Below are 26905 nucleotides of genomic sequence, written 5' to 3'. Positions count from 1 at the left end.
CTTCTCCTCCTCCTCCTCCTCTTCTTCTTCTTCTTCTTTCTTCACAGAACCAGGGATTGAACTTAGGCCCTTGAACTTGCCAGGGAAGCGCTTATTCCACTGAGCCATCTCCCCGGCCTCTGAGGTGTCCTTCTTGAGCTATTTGTTTTCATATTTGATGATAGATTTATATTTCTGCCTCCAGAAGACAGTGGGAAATTAAGGGATAAGTACGCGTTACAGAGCCATGACAGGGTATTTAATTCCCTGGTCTCCCCCAGCCCTACTCCAAGTCCCAAGGAGGCTGGTGGAGATGCAGGCAGACGCCCAAGTTCAGGGTCCTTTCCCTCTGCTCCTCCCCCGGCCGCCTCTGATGAGGTACAGGTTTACTGGCCAGAGCTCTGCTTCACATCCGTGAGGGATATGAAGCAGAGTGTGATGACAGCGTGCGGTGCCCTGACAGCTGCGGGCTTCTGAAGGTGTCTGCGGTTTGGCCAGCTGAAGCCTGCTGGCGGGCTGCGGCTTAAGGCTCACAACCCTCTCCTCTCTTGCAGGCGCTGTGTGCGGTGGCTGAAAGTCACAGGCCTGTTTGTCTTTGTGGTGCTGTGCTCTGTGAGTACCTGTGGGTGCACTGGGCCTTGCGCAGGGCCACAGCTGCCCCTAGGGCCTGGATTGGATGGCACGGAATCTTAGGGGTGGGGCCCACTGCTTGGCGCCTTCGCTTGATGCTGGCTATGCTTTGAAGGGGCTGATGAGGGTGGGCAGCGTGGTGGTGAGGGGAGCCATGCCGAGCAGGCCTGGCCAGGGTTCTCCTGGTCCTAGGACAAGCGTGAGTCCAGTTCTGCCCCTGACAGCAAGCGTGGCTCTGGACGTCAGCACTCATGGGCTGAGCTGGGTACAAGCACCTGTCTGCACACATGGGGAGGGGGGCAGAGATGGCAAAGCTACGTACAAAATGGAATGATTATTTTGAAATCTGAAAAGGCACAGTTCTATTTCTTGCTAGCAGTGTGCCCCTGTCACCCCTACCTACATGGGGTGAGGAGGGAGAGCTGGATGTTGTGGTGGAGGTCAGCACATGCCTGGCTCCTCTGTCCAGAGAGCAGATGGACGCTCAGCACCTAGGCCTGTCCCTCTCTGGAGATGACGTTAGACACATCCACAGTAGACTGGGTGGATTTGCTCTGAACTGTCTCATTGTCACTTGGCTTTCTAATGGTAGACAAATCCCACAAACACATGTGACAAGCCCTAGAGAGGCTGTACCTCTCCCTCTTCTACAGGAAACCACTTTTACCCATCTTTGACAGTTTAATTTTGTGGCTGAGTATTTAACCTTTAAAGCTGGCATGTGTCCATCGTCGAGGGCAAGTGTAGTTAAACATAGTAGGCTGAATCAGGATGTTTACTTCGCAGAATAAGTGGTGGAGCTTGGCTATGTAAGTCATCACCAACATCGTGCCTCTATTTTTAACAGTAATCAAAATTATTCAAGTCCTGTTGCTCTGGTGTCACAAATCTGTCATTAAATGTTCCTAATTGTTGCAGATTCTGTTCAGCCTGTATCCAGATCAAGGAAGGCTCTGGCAGCTGCTGGCCGTGTCACCGCTGGAAAGCTACTGTATCTGTAGTGTGCACTGGGGTGGGCAGCGGGCCGTGGCTGAGAGCCACACAGAAGAGAGCCGCCAGGCGGTGTCCTGCTGTGGCTGAGGTCAATGTGGAGGCTATCGCATCTCTGCGCCAGGGTGGTGGTGGGCAGTGGGGAAGGCCGCCATGGGGGCGATGGCAGCACAGGGGCACAGCGTGGCTTTCGGCGGCTCTTCTGTACTCTGTGCCTCTCCACCACGCCCATCTACATTTCTGCAGAGGTCCTTCCTGCCAACCCGTCTTCAGGCTCTTGGTTCTCCCTTGGCTCCGTCCCCGGGTGCTGGTGGTAGCCTGATGCTTCACATGGTGCTTGCTCTTGCCTTTCTGGTGCCTGGAGAGGTTTTTTTCCTTGAAAGCCAGACACATCCATACGGAGGTCAGTAGCTACTGAGGTCAGTAGCTTCGAAGCGTGGCGAGGAGCTATCCCTTGGCCTCCTGGAGGCACCAGTTTGAGGACTCGGGTGGACTTCGTCAGACTTCAGCTGGGTTGAAGCTTGTGGCCGCTGTAACTTGGTGCATCAGGCACTTGGAATTCAAATCACTCTGTTTTACTTCCTGGTGGCCCCAAACACAAGAGCGGTGACTCTGGCAATTCAGATGTGCCGAGGAGGAGCCACAAAGGGAGAAGAAGAAGTTCTTGGTGTGCACCGGTAGAGGGCAGTGTTACTGTAGGGCTGGACTTCATGACCCACAGGTAGGGAGGGGTGCGGTACTAGCTTTTAGAAAGGATGACTCATTCAGAGAACCAAATGAGGGCCGGCCAGAGAGCTCAGGGGACTGAAGCCCCTGCTTTAGGCAGGCTCAGTGGCCGGGGTTCGATCCCCAGCGTGCCGTGCCAGCCAGTACCCGTGGTGCGCTAAGACAGCGATTGGGACTGGGCGTGGTGGCGCGCGCCTGTAATCCCAGCTCTTGGGAGGCTGAACACAGGTGGATCACTATGAGTCTGAGCTACGTAGTGAGACCCTGCACACCCTTTCCTAAACACACACACAGAGCAAAATGAAAAATAACAAAACAAAGAACTAAATGACAAGGGTTTTTCTCATTAGTGTCTTTGGTTGATCACCTCAAGGAACTGAAGTTGTGGAATGCGGGGCTGTCTCCTTCCGCTCACCCCCAATCTGTTGTTCCTGAGGCACTCTCGGGCGGCTTCTCTCCCCTCAACCAAGCCGCCCACACGGCGCTCAGGGTCTCCAGGTGGCCCCTGGTCAGGGATGTGGTCCTGCGCAGCCTCTGCCTAAGGGAACAAAGCCCTTCGCACTCCCCAGGCAGCGTACCTCTGGGTCCCGCTGGTATTGTCGCTCGACTTTAAAAATGTGTCTGAGGTGTGGTCTAAGCAGTAACTCCTGTGAGAGATCTGGAGAGCCCTATGATTTTGACAAACTGTTTTCTTTTGTTTTTTCTCCTCAATGGGAGCTCCATGGGTTGAAAAAACCCAGCCTTCCTAGGACACTGGCATCATGGAGTCCCCCACAGGACAGGGTGCTGGTTCCCCTGGGGATTCCCCGCAGGTGGCTGAGCCTGCTGAGAGCCTGAAGGCAGAGGTCGCGGTGTCCAGACCTGGTCTGCGGTGAGCCTTCGGCGAGGAGGGAGGATGGGAGGCTCCTGGTGCTGTGCCTGGCACTAGCCTGTGGCTCGGCCTGGCATCCCGGGGAACAGAGCCGGCAGGAGAAGATTGGTCCTAACAAGTCAGAGCCCTCATCTCATCCCGCTGAGCAGCAGGGTGCTGTTTAATTCTGAAGTACTTGTGCAACGTCCTTGGGGCCAAGATGTCACAGGGCCAACTTTCTTGGCACAGAGTGGTCTGGGCACTCTTGTCATCTGGGCACTCTCTTCTGCTCTTGAGAGGCCCACACATTGGGATGAAGGGGGGCAGGCAGTGGCGGAGGGGCGGGCAGGAGGCCAGGGTGCGTTGTTTCTCCTCAGCTCTGTGGAGCGTCCCCCGTGGGGCCGTGTCCAGTTTCCTGGGCTCCCCGAAGATGCCTGGGAGGAGGTGGGGCTGGCAGTGTGATGGAGACCCACGTGCCCCAGAGCACCGCGCTGTGGTGCAGGGAGGGTGGGGCCTGCGGACCACTCCCAGGGAAGTGCATGTCGTGCAGACAGAGCAGGGAGTCGGCCAGTTCTGAGCGGCTGACTCTTTGGGTCTTTGTGGTTGTCATCCAAGCAGAGAGCCTCCTTGCCCCCTGGCTGCCCCGGAGGGACAGGGCGTCTGTTGGGGCTGGCAGGGCTTTTGGAGAAAGCACCACTCTGCTTTTAGAAACCTGCAATTGCAGCACCTAAAACACTGTCCCTGGACTATTGTCTGTGCTGGCTGTGTGGGAGGCCTGCCACAGGCTCCCAGGCCACTCGCTGGCTTGGCGAACAAGGGAGTCAGTGAGCCTGGACATGCGGCCAAGCGGTGGTGCCCGCCCGCCTGCCGCCCCCTTCATCCCTTCCCTTGCCTCCCTCCTGCCTCCCCCTCCTCCCTCTTTCTCTGTGTTTCCGTCATGCCCTAGGCTGCACCCTGGGCTCACGGAGCATAAAGGAAACAGGCAGGGGAGGGATCCTCTCCCGCCCGTACTTGCCGGCTGGGGCTCGTACCCCAGACTGACTCGACAGGTAACAAGGAAAACAATCAAGAGCTTTATAATAAGGCATTGGTTCTAGCGATCGCGGAGCCTGTGAAGGCCCCGACTCACCCTCCGCTCTCTGGCCTCCGGGGAGCCAGTCATGCAGATAGCAGGCCTGAGTGCCGGGGCCTGACAGTGCCAAGGCCGGTTGGGTGTGAAACCTGAAAATCAAGGACGCCCAAGAAAGAAGGAGACGGTGCGGGGCTGGTGGCAGGCCCACAGTCAGGCAGGGAGGTGCAGGCCCTCTCCCACCTGGTTTCTCTTTGGATCCTTGGTGACTGGCACGGGCCCACCTGGTCATCTTGCAGTGAAGTCCACAATTCTGATGCTGATATTTTTCCAGAGACCCCCTCACAGGTACAGCCAGGGTTAATGCTTAACCTAATATCTGAGCCTCTTGGGGTCCAGCCAGATTGACCCCAAACTCACCTACCACAGGAGGTGCAAAGAACTTGATTGGATATCAAGGGTGGGAGAACTTCATGCTAAGATTAAGATCACAGATGAAGCTGAGATCAAGACCTTGTCCAGAGAGAGGCTCAGTGGAGCCTGGCCCAAGTTTGGGTGGGGAGAGTCCTTGCCCAGGTTAGCTGGGCCTGGTGGCTGGTGGCTTGCCAGCGAACTGGAAGACAAGCTTTTCAGTGCTAGGCACCTGCAAAGGCCCTTCATCATCTTTGGCGTCATCTTTGGGCACCAGCTCCTGCGTGGAGCAGCACACGCCTTCTCCACCACCCAGGCCTCCCTGACACCACAGGAGAGACGACGTTGTTCTGCTCATCAGCGTCCAGGCAAGGGCAGGAAAGGCAGCACTCCAGGGCCCCAGAGGACGCAGCGTCGGAGGGCTACGGGCCCCTCAGGATGGTGGCTCAGATTTAACAGCGAGAGGGCAGGAGAGCTGTGGAGGGTGCAGGCAGAGTGGCGGATGCTTGCTGACTTCTTTTCTGCAAGCTCTTCCTGGCAGGGCTTCTCCCCTCGGCTGAGAGGACTTCGTGGATGGCATGATGAACCACAGGTACTAAGCTCTGAATTGGGCTAACTTGGGGATAGCTGTGTCATTCTCTGGAGAAATCAACACTCGACCCAGACGTGGCCTTGCCTTCGCGGAGCTAGCTGCACTGGGGGACATGTGTAAACCAACTGCAGGATGTTGTGGGCACCCGCACTTTCACAACAGAATTTCTGCATACCGCAAAGACCCTTTGGGTAGAGCTACAGGGGCAGAGTTAACAAGCACGAGGGAGGTCTCCAAGGACATGGGGTCCCCAGATGTGGGGAGAGCAGCCAGGTCCCCGGAGCTCAGTGTTAGGACCACAGTCAGGCGGTGGCACGGTGAGGATCAAGGCTGGCTGTGGGGTGGGGCTGGACGCAAGACCCCTGTGTGCAGGGGTCCGGAAGCCAGTGTGGACGCCAGACAGTGGAGGACCAGAGAAAAAGCAGGGCGTGCGAGTGTGCGGGCTTGCCTCCCTCGGATGCGTGTGCACTCCGCGGGGCAGTGAGTCGCGGTGTTGCTGTCTCTCTAGGGCTGGGACTCCAGTTGTAAAGGCTTTGTGCGCAGCAGATGCTCGCATCCTGCAGGGAGAAGCGGCTGCTCTTTTCGTAGTGACCTCCAGGGGGCACTGTCCCACTCTTCGAGGTTTGTGGACTCTGTTCCGCGCTGTTTCTGAGTCTCTCCTGGGGAAAGACCAGGCAGGAGGACATCAGGTGTGGAGGAAGCAAGTGGATCTCGGGAGCCTTTTCTTTGTAGATGCTGCCCAGCGTGTGGTTCCCTTTTCTCTTTGTCCTTTCTGGGGCCCAAGTAGTTGCAGAGATGTGAAGCTCCCTGCTGAGGGTGGAAGCTCCTTCTGGCTCTCCCTTAGACAGCTAGGAGGATAAAATGTGCTCTGTCTCTGTCTGTCTCTCCCTGTCTCTGTCTCTCCCTGTCTCTGTCTGTCTCTCCCTGTCTCTGTCTCTGTCTCTGTCTCTTTCTCTCTCTGTCTCTGTCTCTCTCTCCCTTCATTTGAAACAGGATCTTACTAGTAGCCCAGGCTGGCCTTGAGCTCACAGGGATCCTCCTGCCTCAGCCTCCTGAGTGCTGGGATTGCAGGTGTGCACCACCTTGCCCGGCAGGTAGAACACTTTCTTTACTAGGAAGATATTTTTGTGTGGCTATACAGGGTGCCTATTGCAGGAGGGACACGGCGTGGCGTGCGAGCCATGCCCAGTGCTCCACACGTCTTGCAGGCGCTCCATCAGCAGCTGGCTTGACCTGCCCTGGAGCGGCTCCAGAAATTGCCCTTTGTCAGGAATTTAAGGAAGAAGCAAAGAATTGGCTCCTGGATCATGCTAAGATCTGGGCGTGAGTTGGGGCTGGACATTGAGGTCTCTCATATGAAGGGTGAATGATTGTGAAATTTATTTCCTGCCACAGCAGCATTCTTTTCTGGATTAAATGGGATGGAGTTGAGCAGGCTCTCTCATTCTAAGACGCCAGTGTCCTCGCAGGGCCTTGCAGCAGAGGCGGGGTCTCCGAACGTGAGCCCCTAGCAAGCGCAGGCAGAGGGACGTGGGCTCTGCGATGGATCACACACATGGGACCCAGGTGCCCAGGGCAGGCCTGCTGTGGGCTGAGGAGAGAGGGTTCCTGCCCTGACAGCTCCCTCCTGGTCCACCGCCGTTACATGATTTGATGCCTTAAATCATGTAATATCTTGTGCTCTGAGTGATTTAAAGTAACAATATGTAATGTAGTAACCATTGTTACCATCCTATTATCTTGTTTTGAATTTTTTTAAATTTAAAAAATAATGCCTAAATCCTGGGATACAGTTCAACAGCATTGCAGCTTCGTGGCAAACACTAGATCCTGAATTTGGTTCCAGGGAAAAAGGAAACTGTCTTGTATGAGCAGTATTTGACACAGAGACCCAGAGAACCTCAGGAAATTTTTCCAGTGTCTTCTCATTTAATTAGTTGTCATTGGATACCTTTTAAAAATAGAATTTCTCTATACATACATGATACTTTTATCATTCATAATTATGCTTCATTTTCTGAATTAACAGGCTCATGATTTTTTCTAGACTTTGTAAAACAAATTTTATATAAGTATTTGATATCTTTATTATTGACTAACACACAACTTGTTTATTAGATTATTTCATTAGGTGAAATCTAATACTGTACATTGGATGAAACATCTGTTTAAATTCTTGAGTTTAAATTCTAATTATGCTATTAAATTTTAAAGAAACTGAAAGAAAAAAAAAAAAAGGAAAAGAAAGGCGGTTGGTTCTGCCCTCTCCAGGAGACATCAGTGAGGTCGCCAATTTGATTCTCACTTCCGGTTCTTTCTGTGGGTTCTCACCCTACAACAGGAATCTGGCACCTTAGGGTTAGGGTGTGGATGTGGATTAGTTGGCTTTTCACTCTTGCAGGCACCTTGCAGGCTGTCCACTGGGGGAGCTTGGCACGAGCCTGCCGGTAGCTGCAGACGCGGGAGCAGGGCTGGCCGTGGGGCTGGGGCGCAGCGCAGGGAGCTCGGGTGGGCAGAGCTGGGCGGGAGGTGGCGGGCCAGACCGACTGCGCATGCGGGGCTGCAGGGCGGGAGGGCCGGGGAGGTGCGTTTCTTTGCTTTCCGAGAAGGGCGTGGGGGGGGCGGGGACCCTCCTTCCTCGGAGGTTCACCTTGACGCCCTGCAGCTGCGAACCTCAGTGGCCACCGAGACTCCACGCTGCTGCAGCTCAGCCTGGCGGGGGCGCTGGCGGCCAGTGGACCGAGCCGTTCCGGGCGAGAAGAGCATGTCGTGGTGGAGGTGACCCAGACGGGCGCTCTGAGCTCCAGGCGGCGGCAGCCACAGCAGGTGACAGTTAGGTGCTGCTTGGAAGCAGCTGTAAAACCCCCATTTCATCCCACTACAAACTGAGTTTGCTCTTGAGTGGGCTTGATGGGGGGCCGTGCCGCAGCCATACCGCTGTTGCTCAGGCCGTTGACGCTTTGTATTTCACTTTGTTGTTGAAATTCTCTTTTTCTGTCTCTAAATCATTCCAAAACTTGCCATTCCAGTAAAATTAGACTTGCAGCCTCATTCAGAACCATTTTCCTGGGCCAGGCGGGGACACAGCCTGCATCTGGCAGTAGCCCTGTGGTGGAGCGCAGCTCCATCTGGCCTCCCCCCTACCGAAGGCAGACAGCTGCTGAACCGCGGGTTCCTGGAGTTTAGCGTCTGTCACCAGAGGCCGGGAGGCGACCTTGCCTCCGCTCACACCTCAGAGACCTCTGCAAACAGGGAGGGCGAGAGCTGGGCAGAGGGTCCGGGTTTCAGGGCCTGCAGTGCGTCTCCACGTGACTTGTGCGTGGTTGCCACAGCCGTATGGAATGCGTCTTCCTCGTAACCGGCCAGTAGAAGGAAACCGTCCTTGCGGGAGGGGCTACCCCCCATTTTCCTGCTTCCTAGAGTTCAGTCCATACAGCTACAACTATTTTAGGAGAAAGTTACAGTTTCTCGGTCAATGCTCCGTGCAACACCAGCGTTTTAAGCTGGCCGCCCTGCCCCAGGCAGAGGACATAGCCCGGATCCCCCCGGGAGAGGTGCACAGCCCACTCCAAGAGACTGTGTGCAAGCAAGGGACATGTCTACTGCCCCACATAGGAAATCCTTCTGCAGAAGATGGTGGGACATTCTGCTTCTTTTGATATTAAAAAAATTAAAAATTAAAAATTAGTTTAATAAAAATTTTAGCCAATGCATAATATTAACGGGGCACAGTATGAGAACTTGGTACATGTATACAGTGAGTACTGCTCAGTGGGGTGACCAGCGTTTCCACACCCGCAAACGTTCGTCATTTCTGCACTTCGGACACCATCAGCCTTGTCTGATTATTTTGAAATGCATGATGCGCTGCTGGCTGCCGTGGCCTGACTGCGCCACGGAACACTGCTGTGGCCCCTGCCCCCACCTGCCTTTTCATCACATGTGTACTTGTCACCCAAGTTAGGTGAGGTGTACTGAGCCTCCCACTTGTGCAGAAAGGCCCTTCATAACATGTTGGCACTGCCCAAATGCCCACATGCAAATTCAGTTCCAGAAACCAAAGAACACAAGAACTTTGCTAAAGCTTTATTTTTCCAAACATGTTTTTTCCAGGGATCTAGGTTGAGGGAATTTTCTTTTATGCATGAGCTTTTCTGCTTTGACTGATTGCACAGTTTCTATCTTCGGTTTCCTCGATGATTTGTGGGTGAAAGTCCAGTCCACCTACGAGAAGTCTTTTCCCAGGGACTTGGCGCTCCCTGCTCTGAATCAGGCCCTCTCATTCCTGGTCCCCTGGGGACAAGAAGATGTGGGGTGGGTTTGCTAGGAGCACAGTGTCTCCGTTACTCTTCTCTTGTTGCCGGGACAAATATCCAACACTCAAAATTAGAGAAGGAAGGGTTGATTTAGCTCACAGTAACTGGAGGTTTCAGTCCACACTCAGCTGGCTCCAAGGCAGAGCAGCACGGGGCCGAGAGCACCCTTTCAGGTGCAGAGAGCAGTGTGGACAGCTAGCTAGCCCCTCTCCCCTCCTTACATTGTATTGCAGATTGCCTGCCTCAGGGCAGGTGGAGCACCCACCCCCACAATAATCAATCACAAACTCCAGAAGCTGCCCCATGCTGCATGAGGCTTTGGGGGGACAGCTAGACACAAACCATAGCACAGAGGAAGCTCCACCTTCAGGGGTCCTGGGACAGAGGGGTGCAGAGTGCTTTCTGGGGACACGTTTGCTGCTTCCAGGCTGTGAGCAGGAAATAGCTCTAAAGAAGCAATGCTTGTAAGCCACGTAGAGCTAGAAGGACTTCAAGTCTCCAGTAACTTGAATGACTTCTTCACTCATAACAGGCTCGTGCATTTGGCCTCACCATTTACATGTTTCTCACTCATTGGTTTGACCAAGTTCAGACTCAATACTTGGAAAATACTTTTGTGTGCATTGAACATGTAGAAAGCTTTTCCTTGTGATTTCCCCCTGAACAATTCAGAGTAACAAGCATTTTATAGGGTGTTTACATATATTAGATAGCATAAATAGTCTAGAGGTGATTTAGGGTATAAGGAAGTGCTTATGCAGGAGAGGGTCAAACACCGTGGCCATTGGGACTGGACAGTCTAGTGATCTGGGTACTCCTCAGGGCCCGGGAAGCAGTGCCTGGTGGCTGCTGAGGGACGTCGTGTTTACTTCTGTGCTTTTCATAGCTTTGTGTACTGATTCTGTGTTCCTGTTTTCAAATGCCTCAATGGAATGGGGCCAATTGCAGATGGCACTCCAGAAAAGCCTTACCTGGTCCTGCTTGGTTGTTACAGGTCACCCAGAACTGGACAGTACTTTTGAATCCAAGCAGAAGCGAGCACTCGGTGGTGAGCAGGACCTTTGCCATCCTGAGCAGGTGGGTTCTCGGGGAATGTGGCCTTGGGGGTGTTGTCCGGGATGAGCTCATTGGATCAATCTGTTTTTGCTGGTGTAATGAGACATCCAGGATGAGCTGCTTCATAGGAACAGAAGTCTATCTGGCTCCTACCGTTCTGGAGGGTGGAAGCCCAAGAGCACGGTGCAGCGCCTGCTCAGCGTCTGCTGAGCTTCGTTCTGTGTCAGGAAGCACAGAGGGCACAGCACGGAGAGGGAGCATGCGCAGCAGCTCCGATCTCCCTCCCACCTCTCTCAGAGATGCCGAGGCCATGGCGGAGGTCTTGCCGTTGTACCCTGCCTAACCTAGCTGCTCCCCGAGGGACCCGCCAAGTGCCATCAACATAGCAATTCTGGAGATAATGGGCTTTTTAGGGGGCACATAAGGCATAGCAGTCATCTGAAAAACGTGGGACACCACACTGTGGCACAAACAGACCTGGGTGAGCCTGCAGCTTGGAGGAGGCACCCAGCCATGAGGACGCTGGGCACAGACGCCGTGGGAGGCGCCGGGACGCGCTTGCGCAGGACCGCTTTGAAGCAGAATGTGTGTTTTAGTTAATGCTCTGATTTCGTCAGCACTGTGAAGACATGTAGGGGAGAGCTACAGGACTCTTGAGGGTTCTCCGGCCTTTACGTGATGTGATTAATGCTCAGTCTGTATCCCTGGTCAGCGGAAGTCAACGAGGTCTGCCTGAACCCAGAGGCCGGGCTAGGAAGGAGACACCAGGCTTGCATTTTCCAATTTCTACAGGCCAAAAATCCATGACCAAGGTGTTGAAGGCCTACTTTCTCCTTGAAACTTCTTTTGGCAGTGCCTTCTTATACAATGCAGTGTGTGTGTGTGTGTGTGTGTGTGTGCACACGCGCCTGTCTGCATCTCCACTCTTCTTATATGGACACTGTCTTTCAGGGTTAGGATTTACCCTAACAACTTCATTTCACCTTTGTTACCTCTTTAAGGGTTTTATCTATAAATTCAGTCACATTCTGAGATACTGGAAATGAGGACTTAAAAGTAGGAATTTTGTGGGTTCACAAGGAAGTTCACAAAGTTATTGACTGAGCCATAGAGAAGTGCTTCAGCTTTCCCATGCCATAAACTTTTGAATATTTACAGGGCTGTTGGTCATGGTGCTTTACCCCCACGATCTGAGACTGTGGTTTAAATAGTTGGCTTTGCTGTGTGTTAGCAGGTAAAGCAGTTGGGTATGGTGGGAGGTGGAAGAGGAACTCAGTAGCTAATATCAGCTGTGTAGGGCTCAGCCTCTTGTTAATTGTTGGAGCTGTGCCCACAGGGAGGTGGACACTGTGGGTGGGCCTGAGAAGCTTCACTGGTGGTCTTGTTGGCCCAGAAAGGCTGTGTTCGGTATCATATATCACTGATCTAAGTTGGGCTGAATCTCCTCGAGATCTCTTTGGCCCTGGGCAGAGCCACAGCGGATGTGAGCTGGGAAGGACACTGACGGCTGACCCAGAAATGTTTCCCAGCCAACTGAGAGGTCTGTGCTCCATTTGCAGAGAAAGTGTCTCCGTCAGTATCCGGACCTCCCTGCAGCAGAGCCAGGCCATCCCCCTCCTGCTGTCCCACCAGTACCTCCGCATCAGCACCAACGCCCAAGTGGTCATCGCAGCCGCCATCCTCGCGGGGGTCTACACACTGATCATATTTGAGGTAATGGTCAGGCCCACTCGTCTTCATCCAGCAATGCCCACAGTCGAGATACTGTACCTCGTTTTTGTCAACATGGCTTTAGCCACATCCTACAGATTGTGATCTGTTGTATTTTAGTTATGTTTAGTTTTCTCTATTTCAGAGATTTTCCTTGAGACTTCCTCTTTGACTCATGGGATATTAGGTGTGTGTCATTTGACTTCAAATGATAGCAGCCCCTCCCATCTTTCTGTTACAGAATTATAGCTAGATGCATTTACAGGCAGAGAATTTAGTCTACATTCATTTCTTTGAACTTACTAATTTTTAATGGTTTTTGTCTTGGTGAATATTCAGTGGGTGTGACGTGTAACACTAGTGTAATTTGCAAATACAGATTCTATATATTCATGAGCAGCAGTAGGTGAAGCCCCAGCGGAGTCCCCACGAGTGTGTCTTGGCGTAGGAGGTGGAGACGATCGCAGAGGTGTCGGGACAGTGGACATCCTGCCCCTGCTTCACTAACTCCTGTGCTTCCAGGGTCCCTTAGGGCCCGTGAGGGTCTCCACCAGGGCAGAGCTGGATACTGCCTGGTGGGCTTTCTGGGAGTGGATTCAACACTTCAGCCTTTCTAGCTCTTCTACTTGAGGGAAGAAGTTACTTAGGGTGAGGACTCAGAGTTCTCCTAACTCTCAGGGAAGAGATACCGCTTTAGCATAAGAGGCCTCGAAATTCTGCTGGCAGGCACCTTCCACCTATGTCGGTACCCTACTTTGCTCAGTGGGACCAGTCTTAGGGTGACCTGCAGACATATCTCTCCACTTTCCCTATCTGCTGTTACCAGTGGCTCCTCAGAAAGGGGAACTTGTCACTCCTGTCTCCTGCTGTGACCTGTACCGTAAGCCTCCTCCCCTGCTGTTATAAATTCTCAGTCTCTCTCAGTGCCTGGAACAGAGCAGCTGCTCTGTAAATGTTAATCAAACAAAGTGTTCTCCCAGGTACTTGAGATGCACAGCGAGGTCTTCTGGGGTTGGCCTAACCCGGCTGTTGGGCAGGGAGGGTCCGGACAGAGGACCTTTGGCCCCCATTGTTGTATGTGACTGAGCAGGCACACAGGCTAAGAGTCTTTTAGGCCTTTAATGCCCTGATGGGATTAAATCATTTCAGAAAAGTCCTTAGGTTGTTTCCACTTCTGGTCCTATAAATAATCCTGAGTGGTACTTTCTTGGGGTCATATTTTTCATCCCTGTGAAATAGTTTTTTTTTTTATTGAAAGGCCTGAAGGACAAAGTTGGAGCAATCCTCTAACGCTCGCTCTTTGCATCTGTAACGGAGCTTCGTATTTCCCAGGGCAGTGTTCTGAAAATTCCATTATCACAGCTAAGGCTTCTAGACTCGTGGTGTATAAAGTCATATTAAAACACTTCTAACACAGTCCTAATGAAAAATATCGCACAGCACAAAGAGGATAATACTCTTCTCCCACGTTCCCTCATCCGGCTCCCGGAATTACGTGCTAAGGATTGCCACCATTCGTGGGCTCCTTTCTGCTAGAAATGCTAAGGCCCTCTCCCCTTTCCCCTCCTTATCTGACTGCGGCGACCCGAGGCAGCGTTGTGTTTAATTCAGGAGTTCATGTAGTGTTTGATTTAGAAACTGCGAAATTAAATTCAAGAGAGACAAATGGAGAAAATCCTGAGTCTTTCAGGAAATCTCCACTTTAATTTATGAACACTGGAAGCACGTTCGTGGAGAAGGAAGCTGGCCACATTTCAGAACGCAGGGCGTACGGCATAGGGGTGTTTCCCCTGGAAATCCCCCGGTTAGGTTTTCCTGAGTTTTGCTCTTAGTTTAACAATGTGGCCAGGGCCAATGGCTCTGCACCCCACTTTGTCTGTGAGCCTCTTCTGAAAATAGGGGCCAGGGATATAGCTCAGTAATAAAGTACCTGTCTGGCAAGTACAAGTCATGAATTCGAGTTCTAGTAGCCCCCTGCCCCCCCCAAAAAAAATTTACAGAAAGAAGGAGGAACCCACCTATTTCCCTAGAAAAGCTGCCAGCGTCTCAGGGCCAGCAGTCCTTAGCTATTCGCGACCCTGGAAGCAGTGAGCTAGGTCCTGCCCTGATCAAACAAGAGACAGGTTAGGCCATGCGCAGCACCTGTTTAGGATTAAGCAACCCAGCGCATGCCGGGGAACGCGAAGCCAGCGCGGCCCTAGCAGGCGCGCCCGCCCATTCCCGCGCTGGCTGTGCGTGCGCACGTGCGTGGGCGTGAGCGAAATGCGTCCAACCGTGCGCGCGACCGTCGGAGCGGGGCGGCCGCGTGTCCGTAGCGCGTGCGCCTGGCAGCGCGTGGGCAGACGCGGGCCCGTTCTGTGCAGAGGTGTGCGCCGCTCGGTGCGTGCGCGCGACCCGAGCACGTGGGCGCTCGAAGCGTGAGAGCGTCGCTGTGAGCGAGCCGCGGCTGGCCGAGGGCGGACCGGAGGTCCCTGCTCCTGCCCGGCCCGGCCTCGCCGGCCTCCAGGCCGCCGGGTCCCACTGACCCAGGAGCCAGCCCGGGGCAGCCCCAGCGCGGTGCCGCCTCCTGCCGCATGGACGCACGCATGCACGCACAGACGGACGGACGCACAGATGCACGCACGCACGCACGCACGCGCGGGTTGGGCGCGGCGGGGGCGGCGGCCTCAGAGCCCGCCTCTGCTGTGGCCTGCTTTGTGCGGGTCGGTCCTCTAGGGAAGCCCACGCTCGCAGGAACGTGAGGCGGCGCGCGCGTCACGGTAAGTGGAAGAATCAGCGAGGCCGGGCGGCGCAGAGGAAGGGCGAGCCGGGCTGCCCTCGCGGCCGCCTCCTGGAGCAGCACGTGCGCGGGCGGATGGCAGCCCAGCCCCGCCGGGTATTAGGGCACACGGGTGTCCACCCACACAGCACCTGCCCTGGACAGGACCCTGGTCGCCAGCCCGCGGCTGTGGGACCAGTCTGCGCGGCTTCCGTGCTTGAGCTAGAATCAGTCTAGCTCAAGTCTAGCAAACAGATTTCTGTGTGCAGCCGCTCTCCTGCAGCCCGGAGCTATGGCGACTTCAAGGCTCCCCTGGAACTTCCCCGGGCGTGACGTTCGCGGGGCTCGACCTGGTGGCCCAGGGCCTCGGAGGGGTCAGCGTTCTTCTCAGTCACCTCTTGTGCGGCTTGCACCTCCCTGGCAGCAGTGCTGTGAGCACAGAGCTCTGGCCTGTGCTGCGTGTTCGTTCCTCCCCGAAGAGTCTTGAAAGGGGATCCCAACTCCCAGGGCTCCACTGTAAGGACAGGCGCCCCTCTGGACAAGGCTGAGGCACCTGAACGTGTGACAGACACTCAAGCAGACCGTGGCATGCATGTGCGTCTTCCACCAGCATCTTCCTTTCCTTTTGGACTGGAGCCCTGTGTTAGGCTAAGATCGGAAGCAACCCGCATTGCACACTCCGTCCACCCACCACAAACTGCCACCATCTGTCCTATGATGCTAGACCCAGCGGAGCAAAAACATTGGTTCAGGCTTGCAAGGCAAGGATGGTGCTGGGCCAGAGGTCACGGCAGGGTCAGAGGTTGCAGCAGGGTCAGGGGCCTCATTCCCGGGTCACCCAAGTGTGAGGACTGGGTTAGGTCCAGGCTGGAGATTCTCTGAGGGAAGGTGAGGCTGCGAGCCCTGATCCCCACAAAAATAACCAAGCTAGGTTTCTAGGAGCACCTGGTAATGCTCATTTTCTTCCTCCTCCTCCTGCTCCTCCCCCTCCCTCTCCCCCTCCCTGTTTTCACTCACACCGATGTAAGGGTCCATTGGCTGCGTTGCCAGTGTGCAGTCTTTGTTTAGGTGTCAGAATGGTCACCAGTGCTTGGGCTAGATCACAGGCCTTGCAATCACAGTGGAAATGTATGATCACTTTGAAATCTGCTCCATAACAGGCCAGTGAAAGGGCTCCCCGTGACGCCTGCAGCCTGTGATTGGCGTGGCGCTGGCAGCACGTGGGGACCACAGTCCCAGACAGCCTACTACAACTTGAACCTTGGCCTGTGTGTTCTGTAAAGACGAGTTAAGAAGGCCTTCTGTCCCATGAAGGTCATTTTTATGAGAGCCACTGGGAATCTTGGTGTTGCGTTGTTGATTTGGGAGTTATTGTTGGGTTTGTACCACGCATCACTTAGCTATAATATAAGGGGAAATTGTAGCTCACAAGCTGTCCATACAATGATTTGAAATTTCTAAAGAGAGTAAATTTACACGCGGGTTTATGAAATTCAGTACAGTGTTTTAATTTGTTCTCTTTTGTGAAGCTCTCGCTGATGTCAGAGTTAAAAACGTTAAGAACCACTTTGGATCGGTTGGCAAAGTCTGGGCTGTGCCTTCCACAAGAGAACCGAAGGGGCCCCTGCACACCCGTGTTCACTGCGGCATTATTACCAGTGGCCTTTCCTGGGAAGCAAGCTGCGTGTCCAGCATCTGACAAATGGGTTATGAGAAGGATGTGGCAGACACACCGTGGACTAGCCACAGTGCAAAACAGCTCCTCCGAGAGGAAGGACTGAGCCCAGAGTACGGGCAGCTCTGACAGTAGGGCACACTGGAGAGCCGGTCACTGCATGAGAGAGCGCGCAGCATCCTCAGCCCGAGGGACACGCAAGCCACCATGACTCTGCGCTTCCCTCTGCCCCAGTTAGAGCAGCTCTCACGGAGAGCGCAGAGCAGCCAGTGCTGTGAGGGTGTGGGGAGCGACTGCTGCGGGAGCGACCGCGTGGCGTCAGTGTGGAGAGTCCTCAGAAGTCTGAAAGTAGAATCTCATTTGACCCACCTATACCTCTCCTGGGGGTCTCCCCTAAGAGAGTCGCAAACATTATGCTTCAGTGACGCATGTGTACCCGTGTTTATAGCGATGCAGTCCACAATAGCCAAGCTCTAGAAACAGCCTAGATGCCCATCAACAGATGATGGATAAAGAAAATGTGGTATGTGAACAAAATGGAATATTACTGTTACTTAGCTATGAAGACAAATGAAATAATGTCTTTTTCAGGAAGATGGATGGATCATGTAACCACAATACTGAACAAAAAAAGACACAGAAAGTTAAACATTACATAGTTTTTCTTATGATGAGAAACCCCAAAATATACACTAATTAAAGAATAAAATAAAGGAGAGTTGGTAGAAACAGTGAAACATTTTTTTTTCTTGGAGAAGGGGAGGAGGTCAGGGAAAAGGGGACCGATGAGTGATGGGGTAAAGAGACTGAAACTAGTTGAGAAGTTGTGTACATACCAACTTCCCAAATCAAACATGACCACCATGCATAGCAAGCACACGTTAATAAAGAAACAAGGCAAAAGAATTGGAAGTTAGGTTAAACTGTTCCTATTTGGGAATGACATTACATGTATGCAGCCCCCCAAAACTCTACCAAATATTCTGTTACATAAGTAAGGCCAGTAAGATGACAGCGTACAAAACGAACATACAAAAATCATTTATCTCCATGTCCTCTAGTTGGTAGGGTTAGTTGTATAAGAAGAATAACTGTTGGTCTTTGTGTGCATTGTATACTTTTCAAATCACTGTTCGAAAAGATAGTCTTTATTTATTTTTGAGACAGTGTTTCTCTATGTAGTGCAGGCTGGGCTGGAACTCATGGTGATCTTCCTGCTTTAGCCTCATGAGTGCTGGGATTACAGGTGTGCACCACCAAAGGCTGTCGAAAAAGATATTCTTGGTATTAGATATGTTTTTATCTTTAAGAAGAAAACAAGCTATGAGAAAGAAATTTTCATTTTTGAATCAGAGACAAATTGAGAGTTAGACGGTTGCTGAAATCAGTGTGACTTCTGTATTTAATTTACAAGTTTACTTGCATGTATTTGCGTTTCCCTTTTAATCTCCTACTTTTTTCAGTTTTTATTTTTTGTTAGTAATAGCTGAATAGTTTTTCTTATATGAGAAACCCAAAGTATAAATAAAGAGCAAAATAAAAGATGGGCCATAGGAATAGGAAGATGGATTTATGTGCAGATGGGAAGGCGAGCGTGTATTTGCATTTATATTTATTCACGTGGGTGTCCAGAGTCCTGGCTTAGTGGTGTAGACGTGATTTTGTTCTTCAAGAGGATTAGCCGCATTCTGAGTTGCTTTACACTTTTATTTTACTGATGATGGAACTGGTGCTTTTATTTCTGAGCTTGCAGAGATTTTGAGAATCCTGCCTACTATTATATCTAAATGTGTAGTAGCATCGCTGTAGGCACTCGGGCCCCTAACTATTGGTTTTCCAAATCTATTTACACATTTATACATCTGTGAGTTCTGTACATCTGTGGTTATTAAATCGTTCTGATAAACTTAAAAATTTTTAAGGGGGAGCTGGAGGCAAATGTTATGTTGCCCATAATGCTAAGTAGAAAAATGTCTTATGGAAATCCTGTCTGTGCTGATCAATCAGGATAGCTTTAAATCAGAGTGTCTTTTTAAAAAAATATTTTAAAGAGAAGAAAATAATAAAAATAACAGTATAGAATTTCAAAACAAGGTAATAGACAATTAACAATGGCTAGTGTATTGCATATTGTAATCTTCAAAGTAGTTGCTCAGATTATAAGCTGTAGGCAAGCAAAACTGATAAGTGAGCACAAACCATTTCTTTCAATGCGCTAATAGAAATTAGTAGTGTAGTTATCTCAGCTAGATTCTATCTATCTATCTAATCTTTTCCTTTCTTTTCTCCTTTCCTTCACAGTTGTTCTTTCCTTTTGAGCAGTTTCTTTCCTTTTCATGGTATCTATTGTGCATCCTGGATTTTATTTACTCTTTCAGGCTCTTACGCTAGGGCGACACTGTGATGTTCACTCATGCGGGTCTGATTTATTTCACTTACGAGTATGGTCTCTAGTTGCATTCGTTATCGTTTTGAACAGTAATTTCGTAAACAGTCATTGTGAGATCATTAAAATTTTTGAAATATTATAGTTGGCTTTTGGGGTTTAATAGCTATGATTCATTTTGGGGGAGCTCTGGTCCTCACCTTGAGCATCACTTCCGGCTCTGGAGGGGAAGATGGTGTGCAGCTCAGCCTCCTGGAGAAGCTTGTCATGCTGGTTATCTTGATGGGAACCCAGCTTTCCTCAGCACTGCAGGAGCTCGAGACCTCACAGCTGCTGAGGACGGCTGTGGTACCTTTGGGGGAGCTCTGGTGGTTACTTTGAATCTTGCTTCCTGGCTCCAGTTCAGACCCCTCAGCCCGCTAGCACAGATCCTTCGTCCTGCCGCATAGACTTCCTAGCTTCCACCACCGGCATTTGGGCCTTTCTGGTGCAGATCCGTGAAGTGGGCCTGCGTGAGACTTTGTCATGAGCTCTAGGCCTCCAGCTGGACTTATGGGAGGCACTGTTATAGGCTCTAGGTTTTCAGCTGGACTCATGCAGGATCTTGGGATCCAGGCCTTCAGTTGCATTCTTTGGTCTTTAGTGTGTGGACAGATTTCCTGCACTCTTTGTATGAGATTCTTTGGGTGATTCATTATAAAATAATCTTATAGAGCAGGAGTCAACTGCTTGGTTACAGGTGTGTGTGCATCCGCCTTCAGTTTTTCCAACATTTCTTCTGTACTCAATTTAAGAAATTTTTCCTAAATTGTGAAAAGAATGTTGGATTTTGACATGTAAGGATAATGTTGGTCTCATAAAATGGATGAAGAAGTATTTTTTCTTCAGTTTTCGGAAGAATTTGAGGATGGTTGACATAATTCTCTCTCTTTTTTTTTTAAATGTGGATTTTTTTTTTTTTTTTTTTTTTTTGGCAGAACCAGGGATTGAACTCAGGCCCTTGCACTGGCCAGGCAAGTGCTTATTCTACTGAGCCATCTCCCCAGCCCGGCATAATTCTCTTTTAAATATTTAGTGAAGAATTCATCCGTGAAACCTAGTCTTAGGTTTTTCTTTGTTGGAACATTCCCAATTTCTGCTTCAACTTCCCTATTCAGTATTGGTCAGTTTAGGTTTTCCATTTTGTCTTGATTTGCTCTTGGTTGGCTGGATTTTTCTTGGCATTTAGCCATTTCTTCTAGGTTATCTAGTGTGTGGCATGGAATTGTTTATAGACGCTTCTTAGGATTCTTTGTACTCCTGTGCTGTCAGTAGTAAAGTCTTTTTCATTTATAATTTTATTTGAATCTTTTTCTTTCTTGCTTAGACTGACAGTGAAGGCTTGTCAGTCTTGTCTATCTTTTCCCAAGTCAACTCAATTTTTCTGATTTTCTCAGTGATCTTGCCAGTCTGTCTTTCATTTATTTCTGCCGTGCTCCTAAAGACCTTCCTTTCAAACTCTTGGTTTCCAGTGTTGCTGGGGAGCTTGCTGCTCACGTACCTATTAGTTTCTTTGAGGCGGAGCCTCTCTGTGCAGGCTCAGCCTCGAGCTCACCACATGGCTGTGCGCGGCTGCCTGGAGCCCTAAGAGATCCTCCCTTCTCAGGTACTTAATTGTGTTGATACATAGTTTGTCCTTTCACATGATTGGGGTTAAAAGTGTCCCCACACTGCCCGCAGGCAGTAGCCCCCACTGTCCCGCGCACTCTGCATTGTACGGCCGCCTGTGCAGCCTGAGGGTGTCCTTCAGCCCAGCTGCCTTGGCACTTGAGGCAGAGGGCACGGAGACAGGCCAGGGTGGGCATTTCCCAGGGCACAGCCGGCAGCTCGTCTTGCTGCTCGCTGGAGGAAGCCCTGGGTCCTGCTGGCCGTCAGGGGGTGCTTCCCGGAGCTCTTCCTGCTGCTTGCCAGTGTAGCTGACAGTGACAGGCAGTCAGCTCACCACCAAAAGTCTCTGTTCCCTATGAAGTCAACCAAAAGATCAGGTTAAAAGACAGGAGTGTGCAACAGGTTCTCTCTATGTGTGAGATCGTAGAGACTCATATGTAGAGAGAATTCTGCTTCTAGTTTATTCTGTCTCCATAATGCCAAAACTTCCCAGTGTAGCCCATTTTCTGTTGCTATAACAAAATACCTGAGGCTAGATAATTTATAAGAAGTAAAAGCTATGGTTGTGGATGGTGGGAAGTCCAAGGGCATGGTATGGGCATCTGGTAAGGCTTTTTGCCACATCAGGACGTGGCAGAGGGCTTCATGTGGAGGGACAAAGCACATACAACAGCGCAGGACTCTCTTCCTCTTCTTACGTGGCCACTCACGCCATCACGGGGCTCTGCTCATGATCTCATCCAACAGGCACCTTCAAAGGCTGTACCTCACGTACCGCTGACACATGAATTTGGAGTCAGACTTCTAACACTTACGCACCTGAATCGTAGTGCCTTCCTTCCTCACAGCCTGTTTCCACACGTCTGCCACCAATTTTCAACTCAGGAAGTCTTAATTGAATGCAAAAATTAAAATATGATCAAAGATGTATCCAGGCTGGGACTGGCTTCCCCTTGCTCTGTCAGGGTGCGTGAAAGGCGAGTGGGTGTCAGGAGGGACGGCCTGGCTCTGGCTCACGGCGGGCTCAGGTTCTGAGGCTGAGTGTCAGATTCCGTCTCTGAAGCTCTAGGGCTGAGAGTTCCCGCCCGCCACTCCTCGGGCCGCCTTAAGCAACAAGACGAAAGTGTTACCCAAATGTTTTGTCAGCTGAAACAGCAACGCAGAACATGAATGGAAGGAATTCTTAGAATTTGGTAGCAACTTACTGGTGTTTAGATATTTTTATTTAAAATAATATACCAACTCTAAATTGTGAAAAACCAAATGCTTGGCATAAGGTTAACTGAAAATAGCTTTGAATCTAGAAGTACAAATCATGAATGAAATGATTTTATTCAGTGTTTGAGTTTCAGGTGATCACTCACAAACATGTCAGATTCTGTGAGAGAGAAGCCAAAAAATAACTGAATTAAAATTACTGTATGGTGTTAATAATTAAATACTGTCTGTTGATATTTAATTTTGTACTCAGTCTCACCACATTCCTTTTTTATTAATTTTATTGAGAAACAATGAGACAGTTTCAAAACCGATTAATAGGACATTTTCAATAATTAATACATTGCATATTGCTATCTTCTTAGTGGTTATCATAGTACAAGCTGCAGACATGATATCCTGTCAAAATAATGTCAGTACAAATCTTTCTTCTTATTGAATTAAGAGAAGGTAGCTGTATATCTATCCTAACTATATTGTATAGGCAGATACAAAATGGTCCTTCCTTTGTATCCCCTTTTTTGTTTAGTTTGTTAGAGATGGGTATTCCATTGCCATTTAAATATTACAGGTTCATGAATTCAGCAAAATAATCCAATATAGTCCAGTAGTCCATAATAGTAGTGGGTTATCCGTAGGACTGACAATGTCAGAAGTTGTTGACTTGAGCCTTTCACAGCTCAGCATATTAATAGGGCTTTAATTTTTGTACCTTGCTTTTATACTTTTCTGCTGGATGGTTAAGACCAAGATAAAGCAAGACCTTTATAACAAGAAATGTAGCTTTTGTGTCTGACAAGGTCAGTCAGATCCCCTCAGGATTTATCTTGAAACACTGTATCTCACTTTGTAGATCCTTTGTCAGTGGCAGCCATGTGGATGAGTCACGGCCATTGCTTGGCCAGTGTGCTTTCTGTGAAAGCCTGAGAGAATTTTTCTCTCCATGTGACTCTCCTTAGGCACACTCTGCATCATCGAGCACTTTCCTCTGTGGCCCCATAATCTTCATCAGAAAATTTGGGACACAACTGAGTTGCATGGTGTTACAGTACAAGTTCTCCTATGTCCTGAGCTCACTGACCTTGAAAGGCTAGGGCCAAAATGTTGTCTGTCCTTGCAGCCCTTCTTTTTCTCTAATTTTTGATCTGCAAACTTAGATTGCTAACCCTCCAGAGGAGAAGCTTATTATTACCCTACAACATATTAGGCATAACATGGAACAGGTATTTTCCATCTAGTATTGATGTGTTGAACTTTTAAGTCCTTACAGAATATGAACCAAAAAAGTTAAAAAAAATAGGAATAAACACATATTTTTACACAGAAATTTAGAAATCTAACCATATTCTGTCATTTTTTCCTTGTGTCTTTTTTTTTTCATTTATTACCCATTTTATTTTTTTATTTTTTATTTTTTTTGGTGGAACCAGGGATTGAACTCAGGCCCTTGCACTTGCCAGGGAAGCGCTTATTCCACTGAGCCATCTCCCTGGCTCCCTACCCATTTAAAAAAAAAACAAACTTTTACTTGTGAGACAGTATGGTAATAATTGGTATGTAATGACAAAAGCATGTATTTAGAAGACCGGAATGACAGGCATTCCAAGTGTGACCCTTCTGTCACACATTGCTGTCTTCAGTGCAATTGCTTGGTTCACAGGTGTCAGCATGGATAGTTAGTCAGGGTGAGAATTCTACCAATTAACTGCTAGTTTCAAAAACCTGCTGATGTTTCTCAGGATCATTGCCTTGCCCATCTTGTGCATACAAATGTATGGCTTTGTGCCTGTCCTGTTTCCCAGCTTTTCTCCTTACCCTCTCCTCGTTGTTTAATCTTCAAGTTCTTGCTTTCCTTTTAGTTGTGTTATATGTTTCTATTTGTATTTCTTCTTTTGAGTTCTTATACTATGTGATATTTACACATGTGTGTCTGGTTTATTTCACTTATGAGTATATCTTCAAGTGGCACCCACTTAAATATAAATGCTTCAAGTGTATCATTCTTTATAGCTCAGTAATACTCCATTATATAAAAATACCACATCTTATTCAACCATTCCTGGTGTGACGGGCATCTTGGTTGTTTCCAAGATTTGGCTATCACATATTGTGCTGCTATAAACATAGGTACACATATATCACTATGATATGATATTTTCAGTTCCTCTGGGAAAATTCCCATTAGCAAGATAGCTGGCTTGAATGGGATTTCCAGTCCTAGTTTCTTAAGCAGCTTCCACACTTATTTTCATAATGGCAGCACCAGTCTACATTCTCACCAGCAGTGAAGGGTTCCTTTTTCCCCACAGCCTCTCCAACATTTGTTGTTGGGTGATTTCTTTATGATAGCCATTCTTTCTGGAGTGAGATGGTATTTCGGTGTTGTTTTAATTTGCATTTCATGGATGGCTAGTGATGTGGAGCATTTTTTTCATATATTTATTTTCCTCCTCTGAGAAGCGTGTGTTCATCTCAGATGCCTATTTCTGGATTGGGTCTTTAAATTTAGAGTCCCTAATGTTTTTTAGTTCTTTATAAATTCTAGAGAGCAGACCTTTGAGTGCTTATTAGTCAATATTTTTTTGAAATTTGTAGGTTGTCTTTTTACTTTGTTGGCAATTTCTTTTGATGTGCAAAAACTTCTCAATAAGAGTTGGTCCCAGTTGTTAATTCTTTCAAGTGTTACCTGTGCAATTTGATATTTGTCCATGAAGTCTTTACCTACTGCATGTCTTCAAGAGTTCCTCCTACTTTCTCTTCCAGGAGACTTAGTGTTTCTGTTTTAATGTTTAGATCTTTAATCCACTTTAACTTTAGCTTAGTGCATGGTGATAGACCTGGGTGAAGTTTTAGTTTTTGGCATGTAGAGAGCCAGTTTTTCCAGCACCATTTGTTAAAGAGGCTATCTTTCTTCCAGTAAGCATGTTTGGCCCCTTTGTTGAAGATCAGGTGACTGAGTGTGTTTGGAGAGGCCTCTGCATCTTCTAATCTATTCCATTGATCCTCAGGTCTATTTTGTTGCCAGTACCATGCTGATGTTATCACAGTAGCTTTGTAGTACAGTTTCAAGTCAGGAATTGTAATGCCTACTGCTTTGTCTTTTGTCTTTTTTGGCCGGGATTGCCTTTGCTATTCTAGGTCTTTTCTGGTTCCAAATAAATTTAAGGAATGATTTCTCTAGGTTTGGGAGGTATGTTGGTGGTAGTTTGATAGGGATTGCATTAAATCTGTACAGCAATTTTGGGTGTATGGCCATCTGTACAATGTTGGTTCTTCCTATCCAGGAGCAGGGAGTATCTTTCCGTTTTCTGAAATCCTCTATGATTTCTTTTTGTCAGAGTACTGTAATTTTCCTTGAAAAGATCTTTGACTTTTTTAGTTAGATTAATTGCAAGGTGTTTCATTTTCCTTGGTGCTATTGTAAAAGGTATTGTTTCTCTAATTTCCCTCAATGTGTTTTTTATGTGTGTAGAGGAATGCTATTGGCTTTTGGGTATTGACTTTGTATCCTGCTATGCTACTGAATTTGTATATTAATTCTAGTAGCTTCTGGGGGAGTTTTTTGGTTCTTCCTAATAAAGTATCATATCATGTGTAAATAATGATAATTTAACTTCTTTACCTATTCTTATTCCTTTTATTTCTCTCTCTTGTCTAATGGCTCTAGCTAATGATTCCAGAAGTATATTGAATAGGAGGGGGTGATAGAGGTCATCGTTGTGTTGTACCAGATCTGAGAGTAAAATATTTCAGTTTTTCCCCATTTAGAATTATGTTAGCCATTGGGTTGTCATAGATAGCTTTTATCAGATTGAAGTAGAGGCCTTCTATTCCAATTTCCTGTAGGACTTTGAACGCGAATGAGTGTTGGACTTTGTCAAAAGCTTTTCTGCATCAATTGAGATAATCATACGGTTTTTAGCTTTTGCTCTATTGATATAGTGTGTTACATTTATAGATTTGCGTATATTGAACCATCCTTGCATCCCTGGGATGAATCCTACCTGGTCATGGTGCATAATACTCTTGATGATTTGCTGTATTCTATTTGCTAGGATTTTATTGAGTTTTCATCTATGTTCATGAAGGAGATAGGCCTGTGGTTGTCTTTTTTAGTTGCGTCTTTCTCTGGTTTTGGTATTAGTATAATACTTGCCTCCAGGAAGGATTTTGGGAGGACTGCTTCCTTCTCAATTTCATTGAAGAGTTTGAGGAGTATTGGGATTATATCTTCTGTAAATTTCTTGGAAAATTATGCTGTGAATCCATCAGGTCCTGGACTTTTCTTTTCAGTAGGCTTTTTATTACATTTCATATTTCATTGGCTGTTATTGGGTTATTGAGAGTTGTAATATCTTGTCGATTCAGTTTTGGTAATTTGTACCTTTCTAGGAATCTGTCCATTTCTTTTTATTTTTATTTTTTTTCAGAACTGGGGATTGAACTCAGGACCTTGGGCTTGCCAGGGAAGCACTTATTCCACTGAGCCATCTCCCCAGCCCCCTGTCCATTTCTTCTGTGTCTTCTATTGTGTGCGAGTGGTTCTCAAAGTAGCTTTTGGCAGTCTTCTGAATTTCCACTGAGTCTGTGGTAGTTACACCCTTTTCATTCCTTATTGCTTATATTTGAATTTTTCTTTCCTCTTTTTGATGAGATTAGCTAGGAGCTTATTGATTTTATTTAGTGTTTCAAAGAACCAGCTTTTTGATTCGTTAATTCTTTGAACTGTTTTCTTCATCTCAGTTGAATTAATTTCTGCTCTAATCTTTATGATTTCTTCCTGTCTTCGGGCTCTAGTTTTGGTTTGCTCTTCATTTTCTAGATGTTGGAGGTGCAGCAGTAGGGTGTTTATTTGTTCTCATTCTGTTTTCCTAATATGTGAGTCCACAGCT

The 26905-nt window shown here is 48.7% G+C and overlaps 1 protein-coding gene across 1 annotated transcript in view; it reads left to right on the top strand.

The window, feature by feature from the left end:
- The window catches only part of Oca2 (OCA2 melanosomal transmembrane protein), a 276342-nt gene that overhangs the window by 7758 nt on the left and 241679 nt on the right, over positions 1–26905 (top strand). The window contains exons 6-10 of the mRNA XM_012517636.2: positions 534–591; positions 1528–1600; positions 7913–8073; positions 10558–10640; positions 12179–12332. Of these exons, the coding sequence (XP_012373090.1) occupies positions 534–591; positions 1528–1600; positions 7913–8073; positions 10558–10640; positions 12179–12332 (529 nt within the window). The remainder of the gene's footprint in view (positions 1–533; positions 592–1527; positions 1601–7912; positions 8074–10557; positions 10641–12178; positions 12333–26905) is intronic.

This window comes from Octodon degus, unplaced genomic scaffold (genome assembly GCF_000260255.1).
Source record: "Octodon degus isolate 3935 unplaced genomic scaffold, OctDeg1.0 scaffold00199, whole genome shotgun sequence".
Taxonomy (NCBI): domain Eukaryota; kingdom Metazoa; phylum Chordata; class Mammalia; order Rodentia; family Octodontidae; genus Octodon; species Octodon degus.
Note: the sequence above shows the minus strand (reverse complement) of the source record. Positions and strands in the feature narration are given on the sequence as shown.